Source organism: Alternaria alternata, assembly GCF_001642055.1.
Source record: "Alternaria alternata strain SRC1lrK2f unplaced genomic scaffold CC77scaffold_29, whole genome shotgun sequence".
Taxonomy (NCBI): Eukaryota; Fungi; Ascomycota; class Dothideomycetes; order Pleosporales; family Pleosporaceae; genus Alternaria; species Alternaria alternata.
Genome location: NW_017306218.1, coordinates 70,226 through 92,616, shown reverse-complemented (window position 1 = coordinate 92,616; position 22,391 = coordinate 70,226). Strand labels below are relative to the sequence as shown.

At 50.6% G+C, this 22,391-nt stretch overlaps 8 protein-coding genes across 8 annotated transcripts; 4 read left to right on the top strand and 4 right to left on the bottom strand.

Moving 5' to 3' along the window:
* Positions 1-158: 158 nt before the first annotated feature.
* Positions 159-1,283, bottom strand: CC77DRAFT_1066594 (GroES-like protein; the record flags this gene model as incomplete). The annotated part of the gene is made up of 1 exon (XM_018528912.1): positions 159-1,283. One exon carries the CDS (start codon positions 1,281-1,283, stop codon positions 159-161), a length of 1,125 nt encoding a protein of 374 aa, XP_018380237.1.
* A 665-nt stretch (positions 1,284-1,948) lies between these two features.
* Positions 1,949-3,573, top strand: CC77DRAFT_947783 (hypothetical protein; the record flags this gene model as incomplete). Its single annotated transcript, XM_018535162.1, has 5 exons — positions 1,949-2,023; positions 2,104-2,191; positions 2,243-2,503; positions 2,557-2,609; positions 2,662-3,573. 5 exons carry the CDS (start codon positions 1,949-1,951, stop codon positions 3,571-3,573), a joined length of 1,389 nt encoding a protein of 462 aa, XP_018380236.1.
* A 1,096-nt stretch (positions 3,574-4,669) lies between these two features.
* CC77DRAFT_1080895 (NAD(P)-binding protein) lies at positions 4,670-5,954 on the top strand (the record flags this gene model as incomplete). Its single annotated transcript, XM_018529328.1, has 2 exons — positions 4,670-5,099; positions 5,283-5,954. 2 exons carry the CDS (start codon positions 4,670-4,672, stop codon positions 5,792-5,794), a joined length of 942 nt encoding a protein of 313 aa, XP_018380235.1. The 3' UTR covers positions 5,795-5,954.
* CC77DRAFT_494855 (membrane transporter) lies at positions 5,902-8,251 on the bottom strand. The gene is made up of 6 exons (XM_018531910.1): positions 7,690-8,251; positions 7,404-7,626; positions 6,796-7,329; positions 6,365-6,742; positions 6,120-6,300; positions 5,902-6,060 (listed from the first exon to the last, which is right to left on the bottom strand). The coding sequence occupies exons 1-6, from the start codon at positions 7,945-7,947 to the stop codon at positions 6,009-6,011; spliced, it is 1,626 nt and encodes a 541-aa protein (XP_018380234.1). The 5' UTR covers positions 7,948-8,251; the 3' UTR covers positions 5,902-6,008.
* Positions 8,252-8,862: 611 nt separating this feature from the next.
* CC77DRAFT_494862 (hypothetical protein) lies at positions 8,863-10,574 on the bottom strand. The gene has a single exon (XM_018531911.1). It carries the CDS (start codon positions 10,311-10,313, stop codon positions 8,964-8,966), a length of 1,350 nt encoding a protein of 449 aa, XP_018380233.1. The 5' UTR covers positions 10,314-10,574; the 3' UTR covers positions 8,863-8,963.
* Positions 10,575-12,554: 1,980 nt separating this feature from the next.
* Positions 12,555-13,489, top strand: CC77DRAFT_494865 (hypothetical protein). The gene is made up of 2 exons (XM_018531912.1): positions 12,555-12,946; positions 13,043-13,489. The coding sequence occupies exons 1-2, from the start codon at positions 12,708-12,710 to the stop codon at positions 13,365-13,367; spliced, it is 564 nt and encodes a 187-aa protein (XP_018380232.1). The 5' UTR covers positions 12,555-12,707; the 3' UTR covers positions 13,368-13,489.
* Positions 13,490-18,525: 5,036 nt separating this feature from the next.
* Positions 18,526-20,643, top strand: CC77DRAFT_1044441 (maltose permease MAL61). The gene is made up of 4 exons (XM_018527354.1): positions 18,526-18,933; positions 18,993-19,486; positions 19,537-20,263; positions 20,320-20,643. The coding sequence occupies exons 1-4, from the start codon at positions 18,706-18,708 to the stop codon at positions 20,506-20,508; spliced, it is 1,638 nt and encodes a 545-aa protein (XP_018380231.1). The 5' UTR covers positions 18,526-18,705; the 3' UTR covers positions 20,509-20,643.
* Positions 20,644-21,594: 951 nt separating this feature from the next.
* Positions 21,595-22,283, bottom strand: CC77DRAFT_947934 (hypothetical protein; the record flags this gene model as incomplete). The annotated part of the gene is made up of 2 exons (XM_018535172.1): positions 21,595-21,852; positions 21,906-22,283. 2 exons carry the CDS (start codon positions 22,281-22,283, stop codon positions 21,595-21,597), a joined length of 636 nt encoding a protein of 211 aa, XP_018380230.1.
* Between the last annotated feature and the right edge of the window lie 108 nt (positions 22,284-22,391).

Sequence of the window (22,391 nt, the reverse complement as noted above, 5' to 3'; positions counted from 1 at the left end):
AGTCGGTACGAGTCCGACTGGGAATCAAGGAATTCTTGTTCCAGCATTTGCATTAGATACAGTGATTCTACTAACATATTGAATATGCAAAGGTGACAATTCGAGGGCCGTCGCACCTTCCGCTTTCGGCTGCCATCTACGAATCAACACAGCCACTGCTACGGAACTAATACGGCCATTTGGCCGAGCTCATGGTTTGCGCCAACCCAGTCGAATCCCTTTTCGAAATCGCCAAGTCCGAACTCAGTCACGGCATCGTGACCCCTCTGTTTTCCAAGCTTCAACACTCCCGCTTCAGCCATCTTGATAATTTCTTTCACATCCTGTCCCCAGTACATGGCATGACCATGAACTGTAATACTCTTGTACACCAACTCCATCATCGATATCTCGACATGCTTCATGGCGCCACCACCAAAGCCCATGATGCATACTCTTCCATACTGCTTGACTGCACCGAAAGCTGCACGAACATGCGTACTTCCCTCAGCTCCCGTGGGCGTCATTTCGAGGACAGCATCCACGGAGCCATACTGCTGCAGATTTTTGATATCCGTGTCGACGTCGTTCGTCCGTGGAATCCTTGAGACGAATTGAGGATGCGCAGATACTAAACGCTCAAGCGCACCCTCGTTTCGTCCTGTCGCTAAGACAGTAGCACCCATCGCAACTGCCACGCCCACAGCCGCACCCGAGAAGATACCCGTAGCAGGCGTGACAATGATCCTCTCCCCGGCAGTCAGCCCAATGCCTTTGAGTCCACTGTATGCAACGACATCCACGCTTAACTGCACCAGTTCGGGAATCGTATATCCCAACTCTTTACAAAGCCGATTCTCATTCAGCGCCCAAGTCACTTCCAAAGGCGCTTTCGCATATTCGGAAAACGTGGCATACCGCCAGTTCTCGGCAAAAAGCTTCTTTGATCCTTCACTGGAGCCTTCCATTGCGCCCCAGAAGATCCACGTATCTGGATCGTCGCGAGCGCGAATAAATGGCTCCAGTAGAACGAGCTGGCCGATGGGTAGTGATGTTGTGTCTGGTCCTATAGCAGCGACTCTGCCCACGGCTCGGCCACCGGGAGTCATAGGCACGGGGTAAGTGAAACCGGCTTCTCCAGCCAGGATACCTGGAGTCTGATGTTGAAGGAGGTTGGCGAGAATCTTGACGACGACGGAACCGGGTCCAGGTTGGGGGGTTGAGACCTCTTTGAGGACGAGGGGACCGTTCTTGGTCTCTTGAAAGAGGGCCTTCATGGTCGGGGGAATGGGAGCAGAAGACATGCTGGGATATAGGTAAGAGTGGAACTTCTGATGGTCTGAAAGATTTGAATGAAGAAGGGGTTTGAGGTTGGTATCTTTTCTACAGTTTCTCCATTCTTTCTGGTTGCGCGCAATCGTACTTATACTTTTCCAACACTACGTACAATCCTTCTACTATGGCCATCTAACCCGTCCCGTTCCAGCCTACCGAGCTCTTTCCTGCATAGCGACACGCCGCCCCCTCTCGGAGTTTACGAATATCAGCTGCTTGCCGGACTTTGGTACAGTCCGACATGGAATTTGCGACGCAAAATGCGAATACATACTTAGGCATGTCATTGTCGCTCACCTCGCTGTACAGCCAATCAGAATGACGATGACTGCTTTTATACGAACGCCGGTTAGACCAGACTCTTAGCGCGGAATCCTTTAGGCCCTCATTGTATGCGCCACGACCTCATCGCTTACGCCCTGCTGCCACCGGTGATGAACAAGGCTAAACTCCGATGCCCGCTGTATATAACATGCGGAGAGACACGGACGCCATGACATGTCTCTGCGCAACACGAACGCGGGTTAGATTCGTTCGCCTCGCCCCTGTCTTGCCAGTCTTGCCAGTCTTGCCAGTCTTGCCAATCCACTCTTAGCCGTTGATCATGCCAGCCATCGTATCCAAACGTGGGACTATGATAGAACGGAAGAGACGGGTCCATGCGAAGTCAAGAAAAGGGTGTGAGAATTGCAAACTGAGACGAGTCAAGGTTAGTCTTCGTCTATGACGATCCTTCGAGAATGCTTGAACTGGGTCGGACTGGGCTGACGGAATGTACCATGGGAATAGTGCGATGAAACGAGACCACGGTGCGAAAAATGCAAGAGCTACGGTGTAGTTTGTGACTTCAGTGGCGAAAAGGGCGATTTAGATGTACGTATGATGGGTGTAGGAAGAGTTGATTTCGACGCGGCGATTGTGAAGCCAGGGGCGATCAATAACGTGCCGTCAAATGCGCTGTCGAATGACTGGACAAGCAGCAATCTTGGCACGCCGTGGTGTTCTGTATCGATGAACAGCACCTTGGCTTCTATGATTGAGAGTTCTCTCCAATCCGGGTATTCAGGTTCAGACGTATGCTCGGGCCCTGGTGCTGCGCTAGGAACTGCCAATTCGTCTTGGGAATTCTCAGAGACTCATCTGGAGATTCTTACGAGGTTCCAAAGTCGGACGTCTCTGACTGTTGGAGGTATGGATCACAGTTTGGTACGAAGTAGCCTTCGGCTGACTGACCCTATCTAGATGAGAGAATGGCCCCAGCATACAGGGAAATAGTATGTGAACTCGCGTTCAAAGTACCTCCAGCCTCCCTGTACGCAGCCATGAAGCAATGCTAACTATACCCAGCACCCCTTCCTGATGCACATGATCCTCGGCTTGACTTTAATGCACGACTCATCGCTTTCTCTTCCTTACTCCACTTCCCAATCCGCAACGCTCCAGCGCAAGTCTCTCTATCACTGGGACCAAGCGACCACTCTCTACCACCGTATACTGAATGGCCCCATATCACCTTCTCACCGCGACGCTATCTGGGCCACTGGAGTGCACCTCGGTGCTGCATCCTTCTGGTACCTTGAATCCGACGACCCCTATACTGTCTGGCCTTTGAAGCCCTCAGAGCCTGGCGATCTCTCCTGGATGAAGATTGGAGAAGGGAAACGACATCTCTGGCGGATTGCTGATCCTACAAGGGAGGATAGCGTGTTTAGGCGTGTTTTAGCAAGAAATCATGGACCTTGCACTACACCGCCGGACTGGATGCAGAACAACGACATCAGTCTTGTTCCAGAGAGCGTAAAGATTATCTTCGGGATCACACCGTTGTCTAGTAAAGAGGACAATGTTTATCATCTCCCTGTTCTGATCTTGTCGCGGATTCGGCATTTACAACTGTCACATGGTAATGTGTTAGAATTCTTGTATTTTACAGCGTTCATCACGCCAGAGTTTCTAGAGTTGCTAGAGCAGAAGGATCCAAAGGCAGTGTTCCTGTTAGGTTGGTGGTTCCAAATGTGTCGGAATGGCACGCTTTGGTGGATGACTAGACGGGCTAGAGTGGAGGGTGAGGCTGTGAGGATATGGTTAAGTGTTGTTGATAGCAGACTTAATGATTTGTTGGAAGAGCTGGGTAGAAGAAGGGAGATGGAGCTGAAAGAGGAGAGTTGGATACAAACGAAGGCGCAGAAGATCGATGAGTCTGGCTTGGAGGTCAATTGGGCGTTGGACTCGAGGGGGAAGATATTAACGGTAGCGTGAAGACTACAAATCGGTTGACTGATTAGCTACATCCACCTCTGCATTCCGCACACACTTTCGTTGAGCGAATGCGCAACAAGAGAAGTCTCGACGTGACAGATTGGTGACTCTGAGGTTCCTCAGAGATTCCGATTGCACTACGTTCTTGGTACTTGAATATCTTGGCCACGGAGTGGGATAGTCACTCCGCACTCCGCACTGCAACGACTGTAGAAGATCTCCGAGCCTTTCTCCGACGTCCATCTCCGAGAGAGCAATGTCTTGGCTAACAACGATCTAGACCTAACAAGACAAGATTGTGTTACCTGAGTCAAGGAACCGTGTTAGGAGTCATATTTACCAAACACCCCTGCTTCCGGCCAAGCAGGCAAGGACTTCCGCGTACGAATCCAATGCAAGATATACACTGAATTCGTCAATCGGCATTCTAGGTTGGCAAGAATGATATATTAGATGGTTTGTTCAAGGCAGAAAACTTCCAATATACAGGCTCTTTCAAATCAAGAGGTGCCATGTCTAAGCTTTCTGTTCAAACCGGTAATCGAAAACTTATCACAGCATCATCTGGCAACCACGCGATTGACACAGCACACGCAGCGAAGATAATTTCCAAGGAGACCATGATTGTTATTCCAAAGAGTGTTGTGTAGGTAAAGCTGGCCAAGATTCGGGGATACGATTACCTTCCGCCATACAACGATATTCGTACCATACTTGCATTTGACGGGGACCTGATCGTCGAGGGCTCCTCCGCTCTTGCTCTTGCCGAATACTTTAAGATGTCGAAAACAATTGCTGGTCAGACTAGCGTTCTATTTTATGCGGTGGTACTCTCGATCGAGATACTATCAAGAGTGAGGTCCGAGGTCTTTCGGAGATGGCATAAATGTGAGTCATCTAGGGAGATCTTCGCAGCGTCTCGCAGTAGTCCCTTAATACATCACCAGCTAAGCCTGTCAATTTGTCAGCGTAGAAGTTGTTTACTGAACGTAAGTCCGTCTATAATATAGCAATTCTTCTTAGGAAAGTGAGAGAGAAGAGCACACTTCCCCCCTGACTTGTATCAACTTAGAGCCGCCTATCATCCCGAGCGGCTATGTCTTCAGAACTTGTGCTAATCACTGGCGGCACAGGTTTCATTGGCGGTCATGTTGTTCAGCAGACGCTCGAAGCTGGCTACCGCGCTCGCCTTGCAGTGCGGAGGGAGGAATCCATCGAGACGTTCAAGAAAGTCTTCTCGCAGCATCTCGAACAACTCGAGTTTGTCGTCATCGAAGACATTACGAAAGAGCGTCCCTTCTCAGACGCGCTGGTTGGCGTCGACAACGTCTTCCATCTGGCATCGCCCGTCCCAGGAAAAGGCACTGACTTCAAGGAGGACTATTTGAACCCCACCATCAAGGGAACCATGTCGCTGCTCGAAGCCGCCCAGTCTGTTCCGTCGATCAAGCGTGTCATCATCGACTCGTCCATGACCTCGTTAATGCCACTGGAGATAGATGATGCCGACAGTTTTGAAGTTAAGGGTACGTCGTCAAACATTCTCAACGATCGAACGTACCTTCCCCTTTCGAACCTCTCCCTCCTCCACCTGAGACTACTACATCACTAACTTCATCTGCAGAGGGCACAAACCGCACGATTCGAATCGATCCAGACTCACCCCTTGTCACAAGGCCCCTCCGCTCCCACCATCGTCAAGTACAAAGCCTCCAAATTGCTCGCCCACCGCGCCTGCCTCGACTGGGTTGAGCAGCAGAGCACCGCCGGTAAGCTTTCATTCGCCGTCGTCAGCCTGCATCCTTCTATTGTTATCGGCCGTCACCTTCTACAGCCATCGCCTACAGTCCAAGGCAGCAGCAACGCGCACGTCTGGGACTCACTGTTCGCGCCCGAGGGACTCTTGCATGGGATTGGCGTTGATGTACGCGACGTAGCAAGCGCGCACCTATGCGCGCTAAAGCCTACGGATGACGAGCTCGGTATCAAGGGCCAAGTCGCAGAGTTCCTGATTAGCGCGCCTGATTGGACGTGGCGAGGCATTGCAGATTTTGTGAAGAAGAGTTATCCGTGGCTTGCTGTCGCATTAGAAGATGGGCCATTGTTGAAATTGAGGACAGAGAGAGCAGAAACGGTGTTAGGAATCAAGTGGAGGCCGTTGGAGGATGCAGTTGGCGAACTGGTTGATCAGCAGATTGAGTGTGGGAATGTGAAGTCTTGAGCGAGTCCTGGCGGACAAACACGAAGTTTCACAAGATGCAATGGGTATGTGCTTGGCAGCTTACTACTATGATTGTTCTATGGGCACACTCTTCTGGTTTACTACGTCTATTGTAGTATGTAGCATTCATTCTTGCTTGCATTAAGATTACCAAGTGTATGGTTTTAGCAGATTCTTCATTTCGAACATGCTCCCTTCCCGCTTGACTATCTTGCTACAACGTGTAAATGAATTCTGGATTCTCCCGATCTGTAAGATCAAGCCACCTAGACATATAATTAGCTCTCACTGATCTCATCCATGATATTTCGCGTTTCAAACTTACTCTTGGTTGTCTAGCTTCACGTATTCAGGTGCCGCGCGAATCTGCGCCTTCTTCTTATTCTGCCACACGCAGTAGAAATGAATAAACGCTAAGATGCCTAAGCAAACGCCCCAACAGACGATGATGGTGATCTCGGCGGAAACGAAGCGAGGCGCATCTTGGGGACGGAATGTTTGTGGGCCTACAAATGATAGTTATGTCAGTCTATACTGCCCGATCTCGGAAAGTATATTGGTCGTACGTACCAATGATGTTTCCGACGCAGTAACCAATCAGATACATAGCCGCCACAGTCGTCTTCTTTGTGTATCCTGCTACGTTACTCGAGATGAGACTGAGCAAAGCAACGAAAGGCGTAGGGCTAGCTTGCGTTAGGTAGTAGCCAGCGAGACGACCAGAGTTGTTAGATAGCGGAAGTGCAACAATGAGAACCATCCCAAGTATTGCAACACACAGACCGATCATGGATATAAGGATACGGTACCCGTATTTATCGCCGGCCCAGCCGCAGGCAATAAGAAAGACGACTTCGACTGCGCCACCCGGTGTACCGTAAAGAAGAGACTCCTCGGGTGTGTATCCGAAACCAACAATAAGTTGGGAGAAGAAGTTTGATATGCCACCTCGAAGATTCGTTAGCATCTAAACTGGCAGGGACATGAGCGCCGTATCTTACCGTTGGGTATATCAGCAATTAACGCATAGAAGAAGAATGCCCAGCTCAACGGATCAAGCAGCGCCTCTTTTAACTGATACCACTTGAAGTGTTTGTTACCCACACCTTGCGCATTGATCCTAATCCGCTCGATCGCCAAGATCCGGTCTTCCTTGCTCAACCACCTACAATTCAACTGGTTATCGGGTACAAGCCAAAGGAATGTGATACCCAGGCACATAGTGAGTAGTCCAGTAACGAGGAAGATGATCTTCCACGGCTCCAGAGTAGTGCCCGACTTCCGACAGCCCACAGCAATGCCATAAGCAACACATCCTCCGAATATTTGCGCAAAGCCGTTGAAACTGAACCAGATACCGGTACGTGAACCCTGTTCCTTCTTGGTATACCATTGCGATGTGAAGAGTGCGAAACCAGGTGTAACTGCTGATTCGAAGACACCGAGAAAGAATCTAATGGCGATCGCGCCGGCGTAATTTTCAACTGCGGCGAAGCAGGATAGTACAAGGCCCCACATGATGATGTTGAATGCAGCTTTGATATCATGTTAGCCAAGTCCAACTTTCGACCTCTCAAATTCTAGGGCAGAAGAGACGAAAGCGACATACAGTATTTACCCAGCGGCAGAACTTGGAGTAATCGTGTAGTGGGATATTCGAAAGCAATGTATCCAAAGTAGAACATGCTACCTAGCCACGAGTACTGGTCTCCGACTAGACCGATGCCAGAAGCTAGCTTGTTGTCTGAAGGAGGCAGTCGCAGGCCCATGATACTTGCGTAGCTCAACGTCGTCTTGTCAAGGTAGTTCAAGCCATACACAATGCACATAATCTACAGAGTTTGTTAGTCAACAATCATGATTTACAAAGATATCGCAGAAGAATATATGCTTACAGGCATCATGTGCATATCGATCTTCCTTAAAAGTGCCTTGCTCTTCTCCTCTGTCAACTCCACAACCTGGCCTTCCATTCCCTCGTACGCCTTCATCGCCGCATCTGCATCGTGCGAGTGTTTTAGCAGTTTCTCATCGAGAACCTTTTTGATTCCTTTGCTGTTGTCTTCAACGATTGCTTCTTTCTCGACATCTGTCGGCGCGGTATTTAGTGGCGATATCGCTTGTGTGGGTGGGTGATCTGTGGCAGACGCCATGGCGTATTGTCTCCGCGTCGTTGTTCGAATAGCAGAACAGGCTAGAAGTCGCTTTAACCAAGGGTGAAGAGGCGCAAAGTTAAAACCATCAAACGTCTTCTGTCATAAGCTCATATACCGACCGTCGCATGGAAGATAGCAGTAGCAAGATGTCAATCGTGGCAAGCAGGCCGACAGAACGATAACTGATGGCTCAACGCGCCGTTGACGTCCATCCTTGTTGATAAGCTACCCCTGCCTAAACGCGATACGCTTGCATCTGCCAGTGCTGTAGCCGTACCACTGCGGGGTATCAAGAGCGTTGATCCGCGGGCTATTCAAGATAGGCCAACCGTCAGCGAAAGCGCTACATGATAGACAAGTGACCTTCCATAACAGGAAGCTGCCTTAGGTGGTTGCTCCGAAAGATCGGAGATATTGGGTAATTGCCGTGATGAAGCTCTGCGGAGGCGCAGACAAGGCATTGCAAGAGTTGGGCTTGGTACGATAGTAGGCTTGGCTGTGTGCTGGTCGGGTGAAGGGGCTGGTGAGTGATGGTGATGATGTCAGTGCTGAAAGCTTATCGCTAGCCGCGATCAGACATGTTAAGCATAAAGCAACGTTAAAACTCTAAAGCAGACGTCTGAGCACGAGAAAAGCACTAGTTTGCAACGAACATATGGTAATGGCTCGAAGTTTGAATTTGCAGAGCAAGCACCTCGTAGCTAGCGTTAAACCATGAACTTCGTAACGAACAAAGCTGTGACAGTGACACAAAAAACCGTGGAACTCCAGGCCCGAATATCGGCCGATGCTAAGAATCGCGCATCCCATTTCCCCCCAACCTCAGGCTTATCATGATTGTGCATGTAGCCGTGATACCCGAACGCCGCCCATATGCAGTTCGTAAATGCTTCAGACAACCTCCCGCACTCGGAGAGAATAAAGAGTACAGAATTGAAGTGTCAGAAAGAAGAAAGAAAAGATGCCACATCGCAGCAGGAGATGAAGAGTAAGACATAGACCAAAGCGCATCACTATGATCGCACGAACACGCTGTTGAGCTTGTTCAGCGCGCTGCTATCTGCAGCAGTGCTGTTCTTAGCAAGTCGTTCCGGCGCCAAGTCTCGGGGAAACCTCGTTGCAGTATTAGGGCTGCGACTGCCTGAACGGCTGTTGTTTTGGTTGTCCTTATCCTGATTTTCGCCGTTAAGGAGCGATCCCAATGTAGGAAGTGGTCTTGATGCTGCTGGGGCTGCGCTATTTGACTCAGGTGCTCGTGATTCTGACTTGTCTGAGGGCTCTGGAGTCGGTGGCTTGTTCGCACCTGCGGCGGCAGCAGCAGCACCGTTAATGGCAGGAAGCTGGGGGCCTTGCTCAGGAATCGCTGGTGCGGGCGCTGGAGGAGGTGCGGGCGCACTGGATCGCTGAAGGTGTGGGTGTTGAGCCTGCTCAGCTGTGGAAGGATGGCGGACCGGTGGTGTCGCCATGTATTGCTGAGCAGCGTGCGCGGCATGCGCGGCATAGGCGGGGTGCTGCATTAGCATAGGATGGTGGCCTTGAGGAGCGTGAGGGTGTGCGATTGGTGGGGGTGGGCGATCGAAGACGTGTTGCGGATGATATTGGGGCTGCGCGTAGATAACGCCCGGGTAGAAGTAAGGATGCTGGGAATAGTATAGCGGAGGTGTGCCATTTGGCGGCGTGGGAGGGTAGACTGGGACCGCATACATGGGTGCGACAGGACCACCGCGAGTGTACGGCGATGAAGGCGCCATGCTATGTCCAGGTGCGCTGTATGGTGAGCCAGGCATGGGACCACGAGTGACAGCAGGTACAGTCTGGGTTTCATTCACTGCCGATTCCGGGTACATGTTCTTTGGTGGGCGGATGTGTCGCAGTTGCGCGTCGTTGGTGGGCTGTGGGAGGTTGTTGGAGTTTGATCGCGAATAGTAGCTGATGAGGTGGAGGTGCTGTCCGCTCTGGGTGGTTATGCTGAACGACTGCTTCATGAGACCATCAGGCTTGTACCGGTAGCCGTCGGGTCCCTCGCCCTCTGAGTCGCCGGAGCCGGAACCGTCTGGCGACTTTCCACTTGCTCTTTTAGCTACGGGGGCTGTGGGTACTGCGCTGCCTCCCCGTTTGCCCTCCATCTCCCGGTATGTGAGGAAGCTGCCAGACACGCGACTCGCACTCCATGACTTTCCGTCGGTCCACCGCCTCATGCCAGCCTCGCGCTCGTCCCACACAAATACTGAGCCAGATTTGATCTGCTGGCGTTCCTTTTCGGATAGGCGGCGCTGCACTCGCGGTAGTATGCCGATGCGGCAGGCCTCAAACAAGATGATGGCATCGTTAGGCGTGCGGACATGTCCGTGGTAGGTCTCCATTGCGAAATATTTGTGGAGGGGATGTAATGGTGATAGTGTCGAGGCGTCAAGACCTCATCGATGCTAATCGGCTTGCGTTAGTCCAAATTGTGGGATAAGTTTCTTGGATGCAAGGCAATATGACAGTTGTAATGGCCTTGGAATGCAGGGTTTCCGGCAGAGTCGGAAAAAGTGACGGTGCGCATGCATGAAAGTCGGAATATTGCAAACCAAGGAACAGCGAAGCGAAAACGGCGCAGCAGAGGCCGCAAGCAGACACGAAACATAAATAGAGACTTACAGTAGGGCGTGTGTGACTGTGACGAGCAGTGTCTACAAAGCCGCGGCAACCTCTATATGGGGCAGTGCGATGAGATCAAGTGTGTCGAGGTCCGGTGACGTGAAACGGGCCGGCAATGAAACAGAGTCAGCGTATTAACAGGCGTGCGCGGCAATGGTCCACTTGGTAGGGACGCGGCGTTGAGTGACGGAAGCTGGGGAAGATGGATCGGAGAGCGAAACTTTTGAAAAGGCAGCAGCAGTCATCCGCCCTCATGTACTCGCAGCAGCGCGGTCTTGGGACCCAGCAATGTTTCTTTGGCGTCTTTGGCCCTTTCTGGGCGCTGGGGTCGTCGTCTTGATCGCCCGCCGAGACGTGGAGTGGCGTCTGATAGCGAAATAAGGCGCGCGACAAGCTTTATTTGGACCCTCGTTAGCTGCTCACTGGCCGTCCGTTCCAGCGGAGCCACCCAGGAGCGTCCACAGAAGAACCCACACACACAGCCCCCAATATCCATCAAGCCGCCCTGTGCCACCAAACAACTCGCTCGAAAGACATGCAGCGTCGTTTGCAGCGAGCTGCTATGTTAGCGGCTTGCACACGCCGAAGCCACTGCGCGCCCAGTCCGACCCAGCGCCCAGCGGCGTTGGCCTCGATCAGCCAAGCTTTACCAGCCGGATAACTCTAAACGAATCTTTATTTTCGACAAGCCTTCGATCCCTTGGCGGACCCACAGCGACCCCAGTGCTGACACCTCCCAAGACTTCGCGGTGTGGTCCATCAGTCCGTCAATCCGACTTGTCCTCCTTGGCCCCGCTAGTAGCAATACACCAAGCACAGCCAAGGCGTTCCAAAAAGTCCGTGTCGACCCAAAACCAACTCACTTTCCAGTCTGCTTCAGATTGTGGCAGGCCATGGCATGCTTGGCCTCGGTCCTCTAAGAAATCTCCACCTGTCGTGCGCTCGGCGCCCTTGGTAGCGGACAAACATCTGACCTGCAGGAGAAAGGAGCTTCCTTAGTGTAGCGAAGGATTACTTACACGGCCCGGCTAACGTATACTCATCTTGTGCCGCTTGCCCTCCAAGGTACACTGTATTCGTCTTTGGTACACGCAAGCTAACAATGGCCTGCAAAACTTGCTGCGTGGCGTGGAGACTGCGCCCGCCAACCAGGCCTCCGCTTTACAGGCTTCACTCCGCTCTTAGAACAGACATCCGCTCTGATCCACAGTAACGTAATCCAGCGCCTACTGCTTCTCAGCTCATTCGCTTAAATGCTCGGCCAGCACTTTGATTAAGCTTGGTGCCTGCGGTTTAAGCTTACTACCGTCCCACGAGCATCCGACTTACCCACGCTGGCGGTATCACAGGGCCATCGCATATACGCTTCCATAGGGAAAAGCTGGATAACCAAGCTGTCGAGACTCCTCACTTCAGTACAGTCATCGTGGCAGTGCTTTGCCAATGACGATATCTCACTTCCCGCGAGATTCCGCAACATGGTATACCAAGCTGGCAGCGGACCTTCTCCTCATCGTCAAGACTTGCCCAAGACGATAGAGTATGAACGGGTACTCGTACAAGACGCCATGGAACCTAGCGTCTCAGCTGCCCGAGAGAGACAAAGGCCCGAGTCCAACCCATTGGCGCAGTCACACTCAAGCCTGCCAAGTAACACACAGGATTGTTGTTTCCATGAGTGGCCAAGGCCGCCCTTCTCCACGTTCACGACAGCGCCCGCTGCTTGTCTTATCAGCGCACTCATTCAAAAGCCGCGTCATCCGACTTGTCAAGACTGCCCAGCGTTGGCTTCTCCACATGCCGGATGAATTCATCATAGGATCGGAGTTGCTCCTACATCCTTCCATTTAAACTAACCACGAGTTTGAAGAAAAACATTCTGTTTTCTCGCGAGCAAGCTTTTCTACTCCGAAATTGCCATGTGCGTGAATAAACGGTGATCCGCGCGCTCAGTAATCGAATGTTTCGCTTACATCTGCAAGGTTGCAGATAAGGTTGGCGCAGACTTAAGCATAATTTCCTTTCCGCTGCTATCCCCGGGGTTTGGCTCTCGCCAAAGACACCCCTCCCGAGTATGAGTCGCACTGCCCCGTCAGCCATGATTTGCTCGTATTATGAACCCGCTCAGATCAGCTTCACATGCGCAACGTGTCCACTCGCAATTTTCGCCCTTGATTGCGACTGCCTGGTCGCTTTCAGCTCGCCACCTGCCAAATGCGAAGCCCTGGAGCGATAACAAGCCCACGTGCTCTGAGCCGCAAGTCCAGAACTGCGCCATCGGAGCGTCGTACCGTAAACTGGCAGCTCCTAGCACGCGGTTTGAGGGGTCAACCGGAACCGGTGGAAAATTAAGGTAGGCCAAGCGTCCGATAGCGCCCGATCTTTCCCCAAAGTTCCCAAACCTTTCCTCGACGACTGACGCTCTGACGGCTTGAGTTTATCCGTCTAGGGCCGGCAAGCCTGTGAACGCTTCATCAGCACGCGTCCAGTTCCCCTTGATGGGTAGGAATCAGCGCAAGACCGGGAACCTGGTTTCGCGGCGAATACGAGGATCGCTCAATCTATTGTTGGCTGTTGATTCGCTGCATCTGTACTACTGTGCCATACCAAGCTCCCAACGCGCCAAGGTGTGTATAGTGTATCGATATTCGCACGAGGCGCAGGCTGGTGGTACTGCTTTTCTAGAAGCAATCTCTGGCTATTTCCGTATCCAAGGGGCGCACGAGCAATTTGAGCATCACTCTAGCCTTGTCGATGTCGTGGAAGGGCCATGAGCGCAGCGTTGCTTCTGCACAGTTCATTTTCGTACTAGGACATCCTCCATACCTCATCTCACGCACAAAAGCTTTGTGGTTCGATCAATAATAACCTTGCATACGGCAAGCCGTTACTTCGGTATGTGATATCATACGACGCCGGTCATAACAGTACCACAGCATCTTACCTTGATGTCTACGCGCTGTATCGACCCAGGCAGCTGTAACTGATGCCCAGGCATAATCATCCTCAAACGCAATTCACAGGTCTTCGGTGCATACATGTTCCGGATAATGTCTCTCCACCATCGAATCCCCACTCCAACAAGCCCACTGAAACCAAACGTGTTTGACTGGACGCTGAGTATTGAAAGAGATCATCCACGAACCACGTTTGATAGTCCCGACTCTTCCGCAGTGGCATGAAGGATCGCAGCCTAAGGATTCGTGGCGTTGCATCCTGCGGGCTTGGCCAAGGGCTTGGTGGCGTGGAATGAGATCAGGAAGCTGATCAACATACGGTTACCCACCTGCGTCCACTGTTGGAATTTCAGTTGACGCTTGCCCGTCTTGGCCGACCTCCATATAACAATTGTTATCCCCTATTCATCATTTTTTGGGGATATCAATGCTTCTCAATCTCCAGTAGCTTCAGTTTGTTCTTAGCTTGCAATCACACAGCAATGATTATCTGGTGATACTCATTTGCAACTCCGTAGTCAAACTTCCCCTCTGGCTATGATTTACGACTATCAACTCCTACCTTTTCGACTTGCGTGTCCCTGTGTTACGACTTCCCTCATAGATTCTACTATCACGACCTGGGTCAAATGAAACAACATTCCTGGATGTTGGGGCCAAAACTTACATGTCTATATATACGCGAACAAAAAAAGAACTATTTCTCGGTCTGATCGAATAATTCCGCTTCCATGTTGCTAATTCCGAACATTCCAAGAAAATTTCTAGCATATAGTGAATCGCTAAGGGTCCAAGCCATGGCTTCGTTGACAATCGACGGAGGTGCGTATACCATGTATTATCTTCATCCGAGTCCAGTGGCTGCAACTATGTTCGCGCAAGTTGAATCAGAATAAGATCGAATGCTGCAAATCCTGAGTCTGGCAATTACAATAGGGAGCACAATCAACACCAAGATCTAACTTTGATATAGTCAGAAGAGTGGTGGCATAAACACCTCTTCATAGGGAGCAGTAGAGGTCTGGTATCGAAAAGACCGTTGGTTTCAACAGTAGTAATGGAAGCGCGAACACAGTACACCACAGCGAGAGAAAAAGTCTTTCAAAGTCGGAGAGACCGCTGAAAGCATGACTTCAGTCGAAACATAGGCTGATCGAGCTTTATTGTGTCTACTTTCCGATGCATGATAAGTCGAACATGGCATACTACTTTTCCAATCCTCTCGCACAGGTGTCAATGTTCCGACAAGGCGAGCACGAAAAGCTCATTTCATTCAAAGAAATATCTCGTGGCTACGCTGTCATATCGCAATCTACTCTGCGATATTGGGTAGAGCGTCTGAAACTGTAAAATGAATCACCACCCATGCATTGACCGCTAGCGTACTCGAGGCACTAGTGACGCAAGAGAGAAAAGCATTCATGTTGATCTAGTCGCGGTGGAGTAACGAAGGTAATATTTGTACATATGAATACGATGGTTTTACAGTCGCAAAAACACGATCTCGATACTTGCGATGACCTATAGTGACCCAGCTTCCCTTGGGTATCGTCGTAGCAAAATCCGTGATAGGAAATATTGTCTGGTACACTGTCTCCTCTGCCCCCAAGATGACGCAAGTGCGTGCTAATACTTCAGGTGAAAATTCTTCTACTTTGACTGTGTTCATTCAGTGTGCTGAGTGCTTGTTCGGAAGTGACGAACTTTACTTTTTACTAAAATATATTCCTATCTTAAAGTAAACATTTGACTGCCATCAAGCGCGGCTCATTATCATCTTCAGCTGCCGAGAAGAGGTAATGCCGGTATATGACGGTAAATTGGACACTCAGCCATCTCTCGTGTGTACACGTGTAACCATAGCAAAGAAATCCTCACTGCGGGGGATAGCTGCTCTACAGAAACCATGTCACGAACGCGCCACTACCTACCCTACTTCTTTCGTCTCCAACATGAACACCCAAATGTTCTTGAAACTCTTCATCCTTCTCAAAAACAAGGCCCAATATGCAGCAAACTATGTTCGGGGGAATTATCCCCTTCTACAGGAGACTGAGCAATCAGCGTCCTTTCTTGGTCGGAGAACAACGTAATGGGGCTTTGTGTAGCGACTTCATTCATTTCTGATGAAGTCAAGATAGCTTGTCTACCATCCCAGATCCAGACGTCGTTCGAGTGGACTGGAGAGCCTGAATTCGTTGTGGACATGCGTCCATAATTGAGCGAGTATCTTGACGAATTGATTGGAGATGGAAGTGCGAGACCTTGAGGGTTATTCGAAATAACAAAGAATTGTCGCATGACAAATTAGATGGTTGCTGATTTGCTGTACTTGTTCGATGTCATTGAAGGTTCTTGTTGTAGCGTTCAGATGTATGACCTATGAAAGCATCGTCAATATCCCCGAGACTGGTCTCCACGGCGCTAGGACCAAAGGTTGATAGTGCAGTGTAAAAGCTACTAGCACTCATGATAAGCGCCTCCAATAGTGACAGTGAGAGCTGTGACACTGAAAGAGGCTGCTCTGCTGGCTGCTGTGCCGATAAAGTGTAGCATGTAATCGAATCCCCGAATTGTGAGTCTCTCTCCGGCGACTGAAATGTTGAACTAGATGTGCTTGATACGGCAACTGCAGTGGTAAAGGTGGGTGTTCCTGCAGAAAGTACAGTTCTCGCTCACAGGTCCTAGGCGACGATGGGCTCAAGCATTCAAGGGTTGGCTGTATATAATTGATCTGAGCATCGATGATTACTTTCAGTGTAATCCAGATAACTGCTGGGACAATTTTGAAACTCTTTGGCATGAGTGACCAGAGCAAGTTGGATGTTGAATGTTGGTATCAGCATTTCAACCCCCAAATCTGGCTAGCTGCTGAGGTGTGTGAGACGTGTACTCAGGCCTACCTTATCTGCGCCGCATCCGCACGCGCGAAAGCTTACTTCGTCCTCATTGCACTAACTCGATCCCTCCTGTGGTAAACTTCGCGCGCTTTTCACTTCGGTCTGGCTCTTGTCGTGTTGCGAGGGTCGCTAAGAATGGAAACCTAAACGCATACGGGCTCGTCCAATTATTTCAAACCGGATATTAGGCGCCACCAACAACCCGTTGCGCTCGTACTCTGAGATACTTCAGGCGCCCCGCATGATGTCGGATGTAAGAGCGCAACCCTTGGTTGGTTTGTGTGTTTGCACGATGTGTTGAGACTATGACGGCCAGCTGACATAGTAACGTGCCGTGTGTGACGGAATCCCCGCAGCTGACTAGTGAATCTCCTAAACACCAGCAGAGAAACAAATGTCAAATTGCTTTGTCGAGTTACCATGTGTGGTGGATATCGCAAGTGGCGTTGAGTGTGATTTTGTTTTCCGAAAGAAATTGATTCATGTTTTGCGCTCGTACCATTGGCGCTGAATCAGTGCAAACCAGGTCACGCGTCACAAGTCGCGTGAGAGAGCAGTCACGATGTGCACTCGACTCTGTCTGGGCAAGTACGACCCAGGCTTTCGGGTGTCGCCTGGGAACTCATTGATGTAACGCACTGGTGTCTTTCAAGGCTCCTCTTCGTACAATCCCCGTGTTTTCGTATTCAGTGGTCCCAGGCGCTAGGCTCATAATGAGCCGCACGTGCAATCGATGACAAGGCGAATATAAAGGGATTGCCGGTAAACAGTACACGACGAAGACGAGAAGCCCATTATAGAATGTAGTCTTTCCAAACACTCCAGTGCGGACAATCTCGATTACCAAGTCGGAATGTGGGGACAACGCAGAATACCTGAAGAACAGTACCGCTGCATCGGAGCCATCCACCGCGCCAGTCAAATCCCAAATTCCTGGCTTCAGGTCTCGCAGCATGCCATCACAAATCAAATAGCAGCCCCATACAAAGTCCCCGCATTTAGAACCACCTGCGCACACTACGCAGTATGTATTATCAGTAGTGCATTTTGAATACGCAAGGCTCCCAGGACCAACCATCTGATAAGCCATGGCATATCACGCCTAGTTTCACTGGTAAGCACGTGTCAAATATCAACGGCACCTGCGCATTGTAGTGCGAGGCGGCGGCTCCGCGTCAGCGGACGTTTCCAAGACTTATAGTACCAAGCCACGGCTAGCTTGTAAAGGAAGAAACCAAGCTCGACTTCGCACTCCGTCCGCCTGCACCGGTACAATTCCGTTTTTGGGGTAAGATGAAGGCGTTGCTGCTCGGGGTATCACTAACGCGAGCATTTCAATACCGGGGACCATACCCAAGTAGCTGGTTCATGGGGCGGAAGGAAGTCAGGATTGGGATAGTGACGTTAAGATGCAAGAATGAGCTGACAGCATGGAGATATCTAAATTAACTTTCTTGGTAGATGTGTTTTAACGGTGGCAGGACGGCAGCAAATTCGCAATGATAAAACGTGGAGAAGAGCCGTGTTGTCAGACCCGCCTCCAGCGTGGAGAAAATGAGTGGAGTGAGAAATCTGGAGTAGCACACTCTGGGGCGCGTTAGTTAAGCCTCGGATAAATTACGGGTCTACTCCAGTTAAAATGCCTGAAGCGGTGCGGGGATATAGCGCGCGTATTTTAGCACCGGAACAAAGCTTTGCTACCAGCTATTTGATAGGCTTCAGCTGCTGCGATACGAAGTCTAGAGCAGACAAGAAACAGCCACCTGCAAACCAACGCCCAGCGCCCCTTCGCGCTATGTTTACTTCTGGTGAGCGGTCCGCTGCTAGGACGAGCCCTCGCCGCATAGCAGCGCTCCGAAGACGAGGTTGTGACAGCCGAATTGACGGCTTGGGCCCTTGCAAGTCCGCGCAAGGAACCATCATGATAGCTATTTGATGTGATTGATGGAATTTGTGTCTCGGATTCCTTCCATGTGCACATAGCGCTGACAGGGGCCCACTACCTAGGTGCGTACCTGTTGTATCTTGGGGAAACAGATGGCGGATGGGGTGGTTCAAGCGCGACTACACAGATCCCAACCTGCCTAAATGCCGTTCTGCCAGGTCACATTCACGCCCCGCGTTTATTTCATTCTGCTGTTTATAAGGTGGGGACTTTTCCCCGGGTTATAACTTTTGCTCTTCTTTTCTTTGCCCTGCCATCGTTCTCTCACCTATACCCCACACTTTTGTTACCCCGGTCCACATCCGCAAATATGGGTGACGCTGTCGCCCCCAACAAGGACTATGGCGGCGACGTCCATGTCGAGAAGGCCATCTCGCACGTCGATGACTCCGCTGCCCTCGACGAGAAGGCGCAAGCCGCTCTCTACAAGACGCAAGCTATGGATGCAGAGACTGCAGAGCATGACATGGGTGTGGTGCAAGCTGTCAAGGCGTATCCCATGGCTGCTCTCTGGGCATTTATCATGTCTTGTACTATCGTAAGTCTTCGCGCGTTGGAAGCCCACATCCAAGGCATTCTTGCTAATAGCATCTACAGATCATGGAGGCCTACTGTGTGTTCCTGATGGGTAACTTTGTCGCCCTACCCGCTTTCGAAATTCAGTATGGTATCCCACTCAACCACCCAGACCCGGAACGTCCATGGAACAAGGTCATCGCGGCTAGCTGGCAGTCAGCGCTTCAGATGGGAGGTCCCCTTGGTGCTATCATCGGTGTTTGCCTGGCTGGTCCCCTTACCAGCCGCATCGGATACCGTTGGGCGACCATCACCGGTCTCATGCTTCTCAACGCTTTCATCTTCGTCTTCTACTTCGCCAACTCGCTCCCGATCATGTTCGTCTCCCAATTGCTCGAGGGAATTCCATGGGGTATCTTCATTGCCAACGCACCGGCGTACTGCAGTGAGATTACGCCAATTCAGCTGCGAGCCCCTGCTACCCAGATGTTGCAAATGTTCTGGGCCATTGGTGCTATCATCGTCAACGGTGTCGCTTACTACTACAACCCCAAGAAGGACCCGAGTGCGTACAGGTACGTAGTCTTCTCCTGTGTTCACCGCGAATTTGCTAACAGAAAATCAGGGTTCCTATTGCGCTTCAATGGATGTTCCCAACCCCTCTCGCGATCCTCATCTTTTTGGCTCCAGAGTCTCCCTGGTGGCTCGTGCGAAAGGGACGTCTCGCAGAGGCTGAAAAGGCTGTCGGACGTCTCGGACGCAAGGGTCAGCTGAACCTTACCGAGGCTGTTGCCATGATGCGCCGTACTATCGACCTCGAGAAGTCTATCAAGGAGCCCAATCTCCTGGAACTTTGGAAGGGCACCGACCGATACCGAACCCTGATTGTTTGCGGTGTGTACGCGGCCCAGAACTTGACTGGTAACCTCATTGCCAACCAAGCCGTCTATTTCTTCCGTCAGGCCGGTATCTCAGTAAACACTGCATTTGCCCTGGGTCTCATCACATCTGCTCTTCAGATGATTTTCGTCATGCTGTCCTGGATTCTGACCACATACCTCGGCCGACGAACCATCTATGTTTGGGGATCGCTCATCAACGTTGGATTCCTCGTCGCTCTCGGTATCGCAGCGTCCGTAGGTGTTTCTAAGGCAGCATCACTAGCTCAGGCTTCTCTGGGTCTGATTGTGTCTGTTCTGTTCACCTTGGGACCGGCGCCCGCTTCTTGGGTCATCATTGGAGAAACATCTTCGATTCGTCTCAGGCCTCTGACCACCGGTATCGGACGTGGTGCCTACTATGTGGTCAACATTCCCTGCATTTTCCTCTCCAGTTACATGCTCAACCCTGATGTAAGAATTCTTCCCGCTCCGAACATTGCCATCAACATGTTACTAACAAAACGCAGGAGGCAAACCTCGGTGGCAAGTGCGGTTACGTCTGGGCTGGAACCGGTTTCTTCTGTTTCGTTGTTGCATACTTCTTCCTTCCTGAGATGAAGGGCCGATCATACCGTGAGATTGACATTCTGTTCAAGCGCAAGGTCCCGGCCCGCCAATGGAAAAAGACTGTTGTCAACATCGAGGAGGACTCGTAGATGGGGGTGCGCCTATTATGGTGAGATTGGAAAGCCTGTGGGAACAATGCTTCAGCAAGTGCTCGATGTTTGTTCAAGATCGAAATTGTCGGTCGAGTAATATATGCCTTGCGTGCCTATTGGTGACAAGAGCAGATGAATGAATCATCTCAACAAGATCGGTCAGACTTCTGTGAATGATGTGCAAGAACATATGTGAGCGCTCTGCAAAGACGAGAAGCTCTACATGTATGACGTTGAATACAGCATTGGTGATGGAATGTGAATGGATATCTGACGTTGCAACCACGTCTTTTAGTCTGTTATCACGTCTTAGATAACTAAGCTTCTATCGCAAAATTGCCTGTTTGGTGAACACGTATTTAGCTAATTTACGAGGTACGTAGAATGTTTTTGTGACTTTGCAATACAGAAACCAAGTGTTACCAATACGACAATTCAATCACACATCAAATTAGATTTCTAATATTGTAGTTGAAACGTGTTCAAGTAAGGACGGTTTACGATGTTCAGCTGGCACGTGATCAGGCTTGGTCATGGCAACCACTTTTAAGAGGCGCTGAATTGACTGGCTTTGATACACATTCGCTTTCCCTTAGGCAATTCGAGCTATATGTTTGACCTTGCAGCTCCGAAAGACTAGAAGTTACAACAAACTGTCGATTGCGAGTTGTCTCTGCCTTGCCTTGGTCTCTTAGTTCATTTCCGAACCAGAAAAGGTGCGAACAGATGCAACGTTGTTGCAACTTTGTTATGACGAATCTTGCTTTAGGGGCTAACATCACGTAGTACATAGCCTCAAGCTCTAGTATTTGCAACAGATTAGTCCCAGAACGCAATACTGAAATAGATGCTCGAGAACATAGTTATCGCCAGCGAGCAAACAGTGTAGCTATCATATAAGCAGCATCTTGACAGTGCAGGGTACCAAAGTGATGCAGGTTGGTTCGTTCATCTGTAATTCGATGCAGGGCAAGTTGATCAACCTCAAGCAGAAGCTCACGCGACAGCATATTGTAAAACGCAAGCAAGACGTGAATATATACATTGAAATATGGGTAAATCATTCGAAACCCCTCAATTCCCTTAGGATGAGCAAGTAGCCAACATGCTCGTCAGCGCAGTCTTCTCCGCACTCGTAATAGTCAGCGCATATACGCTCTTGACCTTGATCCACATCTTGCTGTAAGTGCAGTAGTAGCTGGTTAGCGGTGGCTTCCACTCCTCAGGTCCCTTGTCACCCTTTGCTTGGTTGACGTTGTCAGTCACTGCAAGAAGCTGGGGGTTGGTGAGGTCGTTGGCGAAGGCTTGGCGGCGGGCAGTAGTCCATGAAGCAGCGCCAGACTGTAGAGTGATTAGTATAGAGACCTTACAAAGTAGGAGTAGAGAAAACGGACCTTCCAGGCATTGCTCAAGGGCACCATGTGGTCAATGTCGACATCGCTGGCTGCTGTCCAGGTAGCGCCATCGTAAGGGCTGAACCAGGATCCAGAGGTTGATGCACAAGCAGAGTCGGTAACGACATTGGTGCCGTCACGCTTGAGGACTGTCTCGCGTGTGTTGCAGGCTCCGGACTGAGTGATCCAGTGAGGGAACAGATCACGAGAATAACCAGTCTGGGGACCTTGAGCGGCAACGGTAAGACCAGCGAGCTGTGTAGTTGCGGCCGACTTGCTGGGAACGTTGGGAGGAGCGCGAGCGTTAAGAACAGCTGGGGCTGGGGCTGCTGATACAAGAGCGGCTGAAGCTACAGCGACGAAGATGGAAGCCTTCATGGTGATGTGTTGGAAGAGAAGCGACTGAGGTCGTACGAGGGAGGAAATTGCGGTATGAAGTAGAACGGCTTTGTGCTGTCTATAGCTTGTCTTCTCGTTATGACACGA

Bases quoted from the DNA above. Each gene is read 5' to 3' on its own strand.
- CC77DRAFT_1044441 (XM_018527354.1), top strand. From the start codon at position 18,706: ATGGGTGACGCTGTCGCCCCCAACAAGGACTATGGCGGCGACGTCCAT. The intron at 18,934-18,992 runs GTAAGTCTTCGC...TAGCATCTACAG, and splicing joins TTATCATGTCTTGTACTATC to ATCATGGAGGCCTACTGTGT. The intron at 20,264-20,319 runs GTAAGAATTCTT...AACAAAACGCAG, and splicing joins GTTACATGCTCAACCCTGAT to GAGGCAAACCTCGGTGGCAA.
- CC77DRAFT_494865 (XM_018531912.1), top strand. From the start codon at position 12,708: ATGAACCCGCTCAGATCAGCTTCACATGCGCAACGTGTCCACTCGCAA. The intron at 12,947-13,042 runs GTAGGCCAAGCG...TTATCCGTCTAG, and splicing joins GGAACCGGTGGAAAATTAAG to GGCCGGCAAGCCTGTGAACG.
- CC77DRAFT_494862 (XM_018531911.1), bottom strand. From the start codon at position 10,313: ATGGAGACCTACCACGGACATGTCCGCACGCCTAACGATGCCATCATC.
- CC77DRAFT_494855 (XM_018531910.1), bottom strand. From the start codon at position 7,947: ATGGCGTCTGCCACAGATCACCCACCCACACAAGCGATATCGCCACTA. The intron at 6,743-6,795 runs GTAAGATACGGC...CGAATCTTCGAG, and splicing joins AATTGCTGATATACCCAACG to GTGGCATATCAAACTTCTTC. The intron at 6,061-6,119 runs GTAAGTTTGAAA...TTATATGTCTAG, and splicing joins GTGAAGCTAGACAACCAAGA to GTGGCTTGATCTTACAGATC.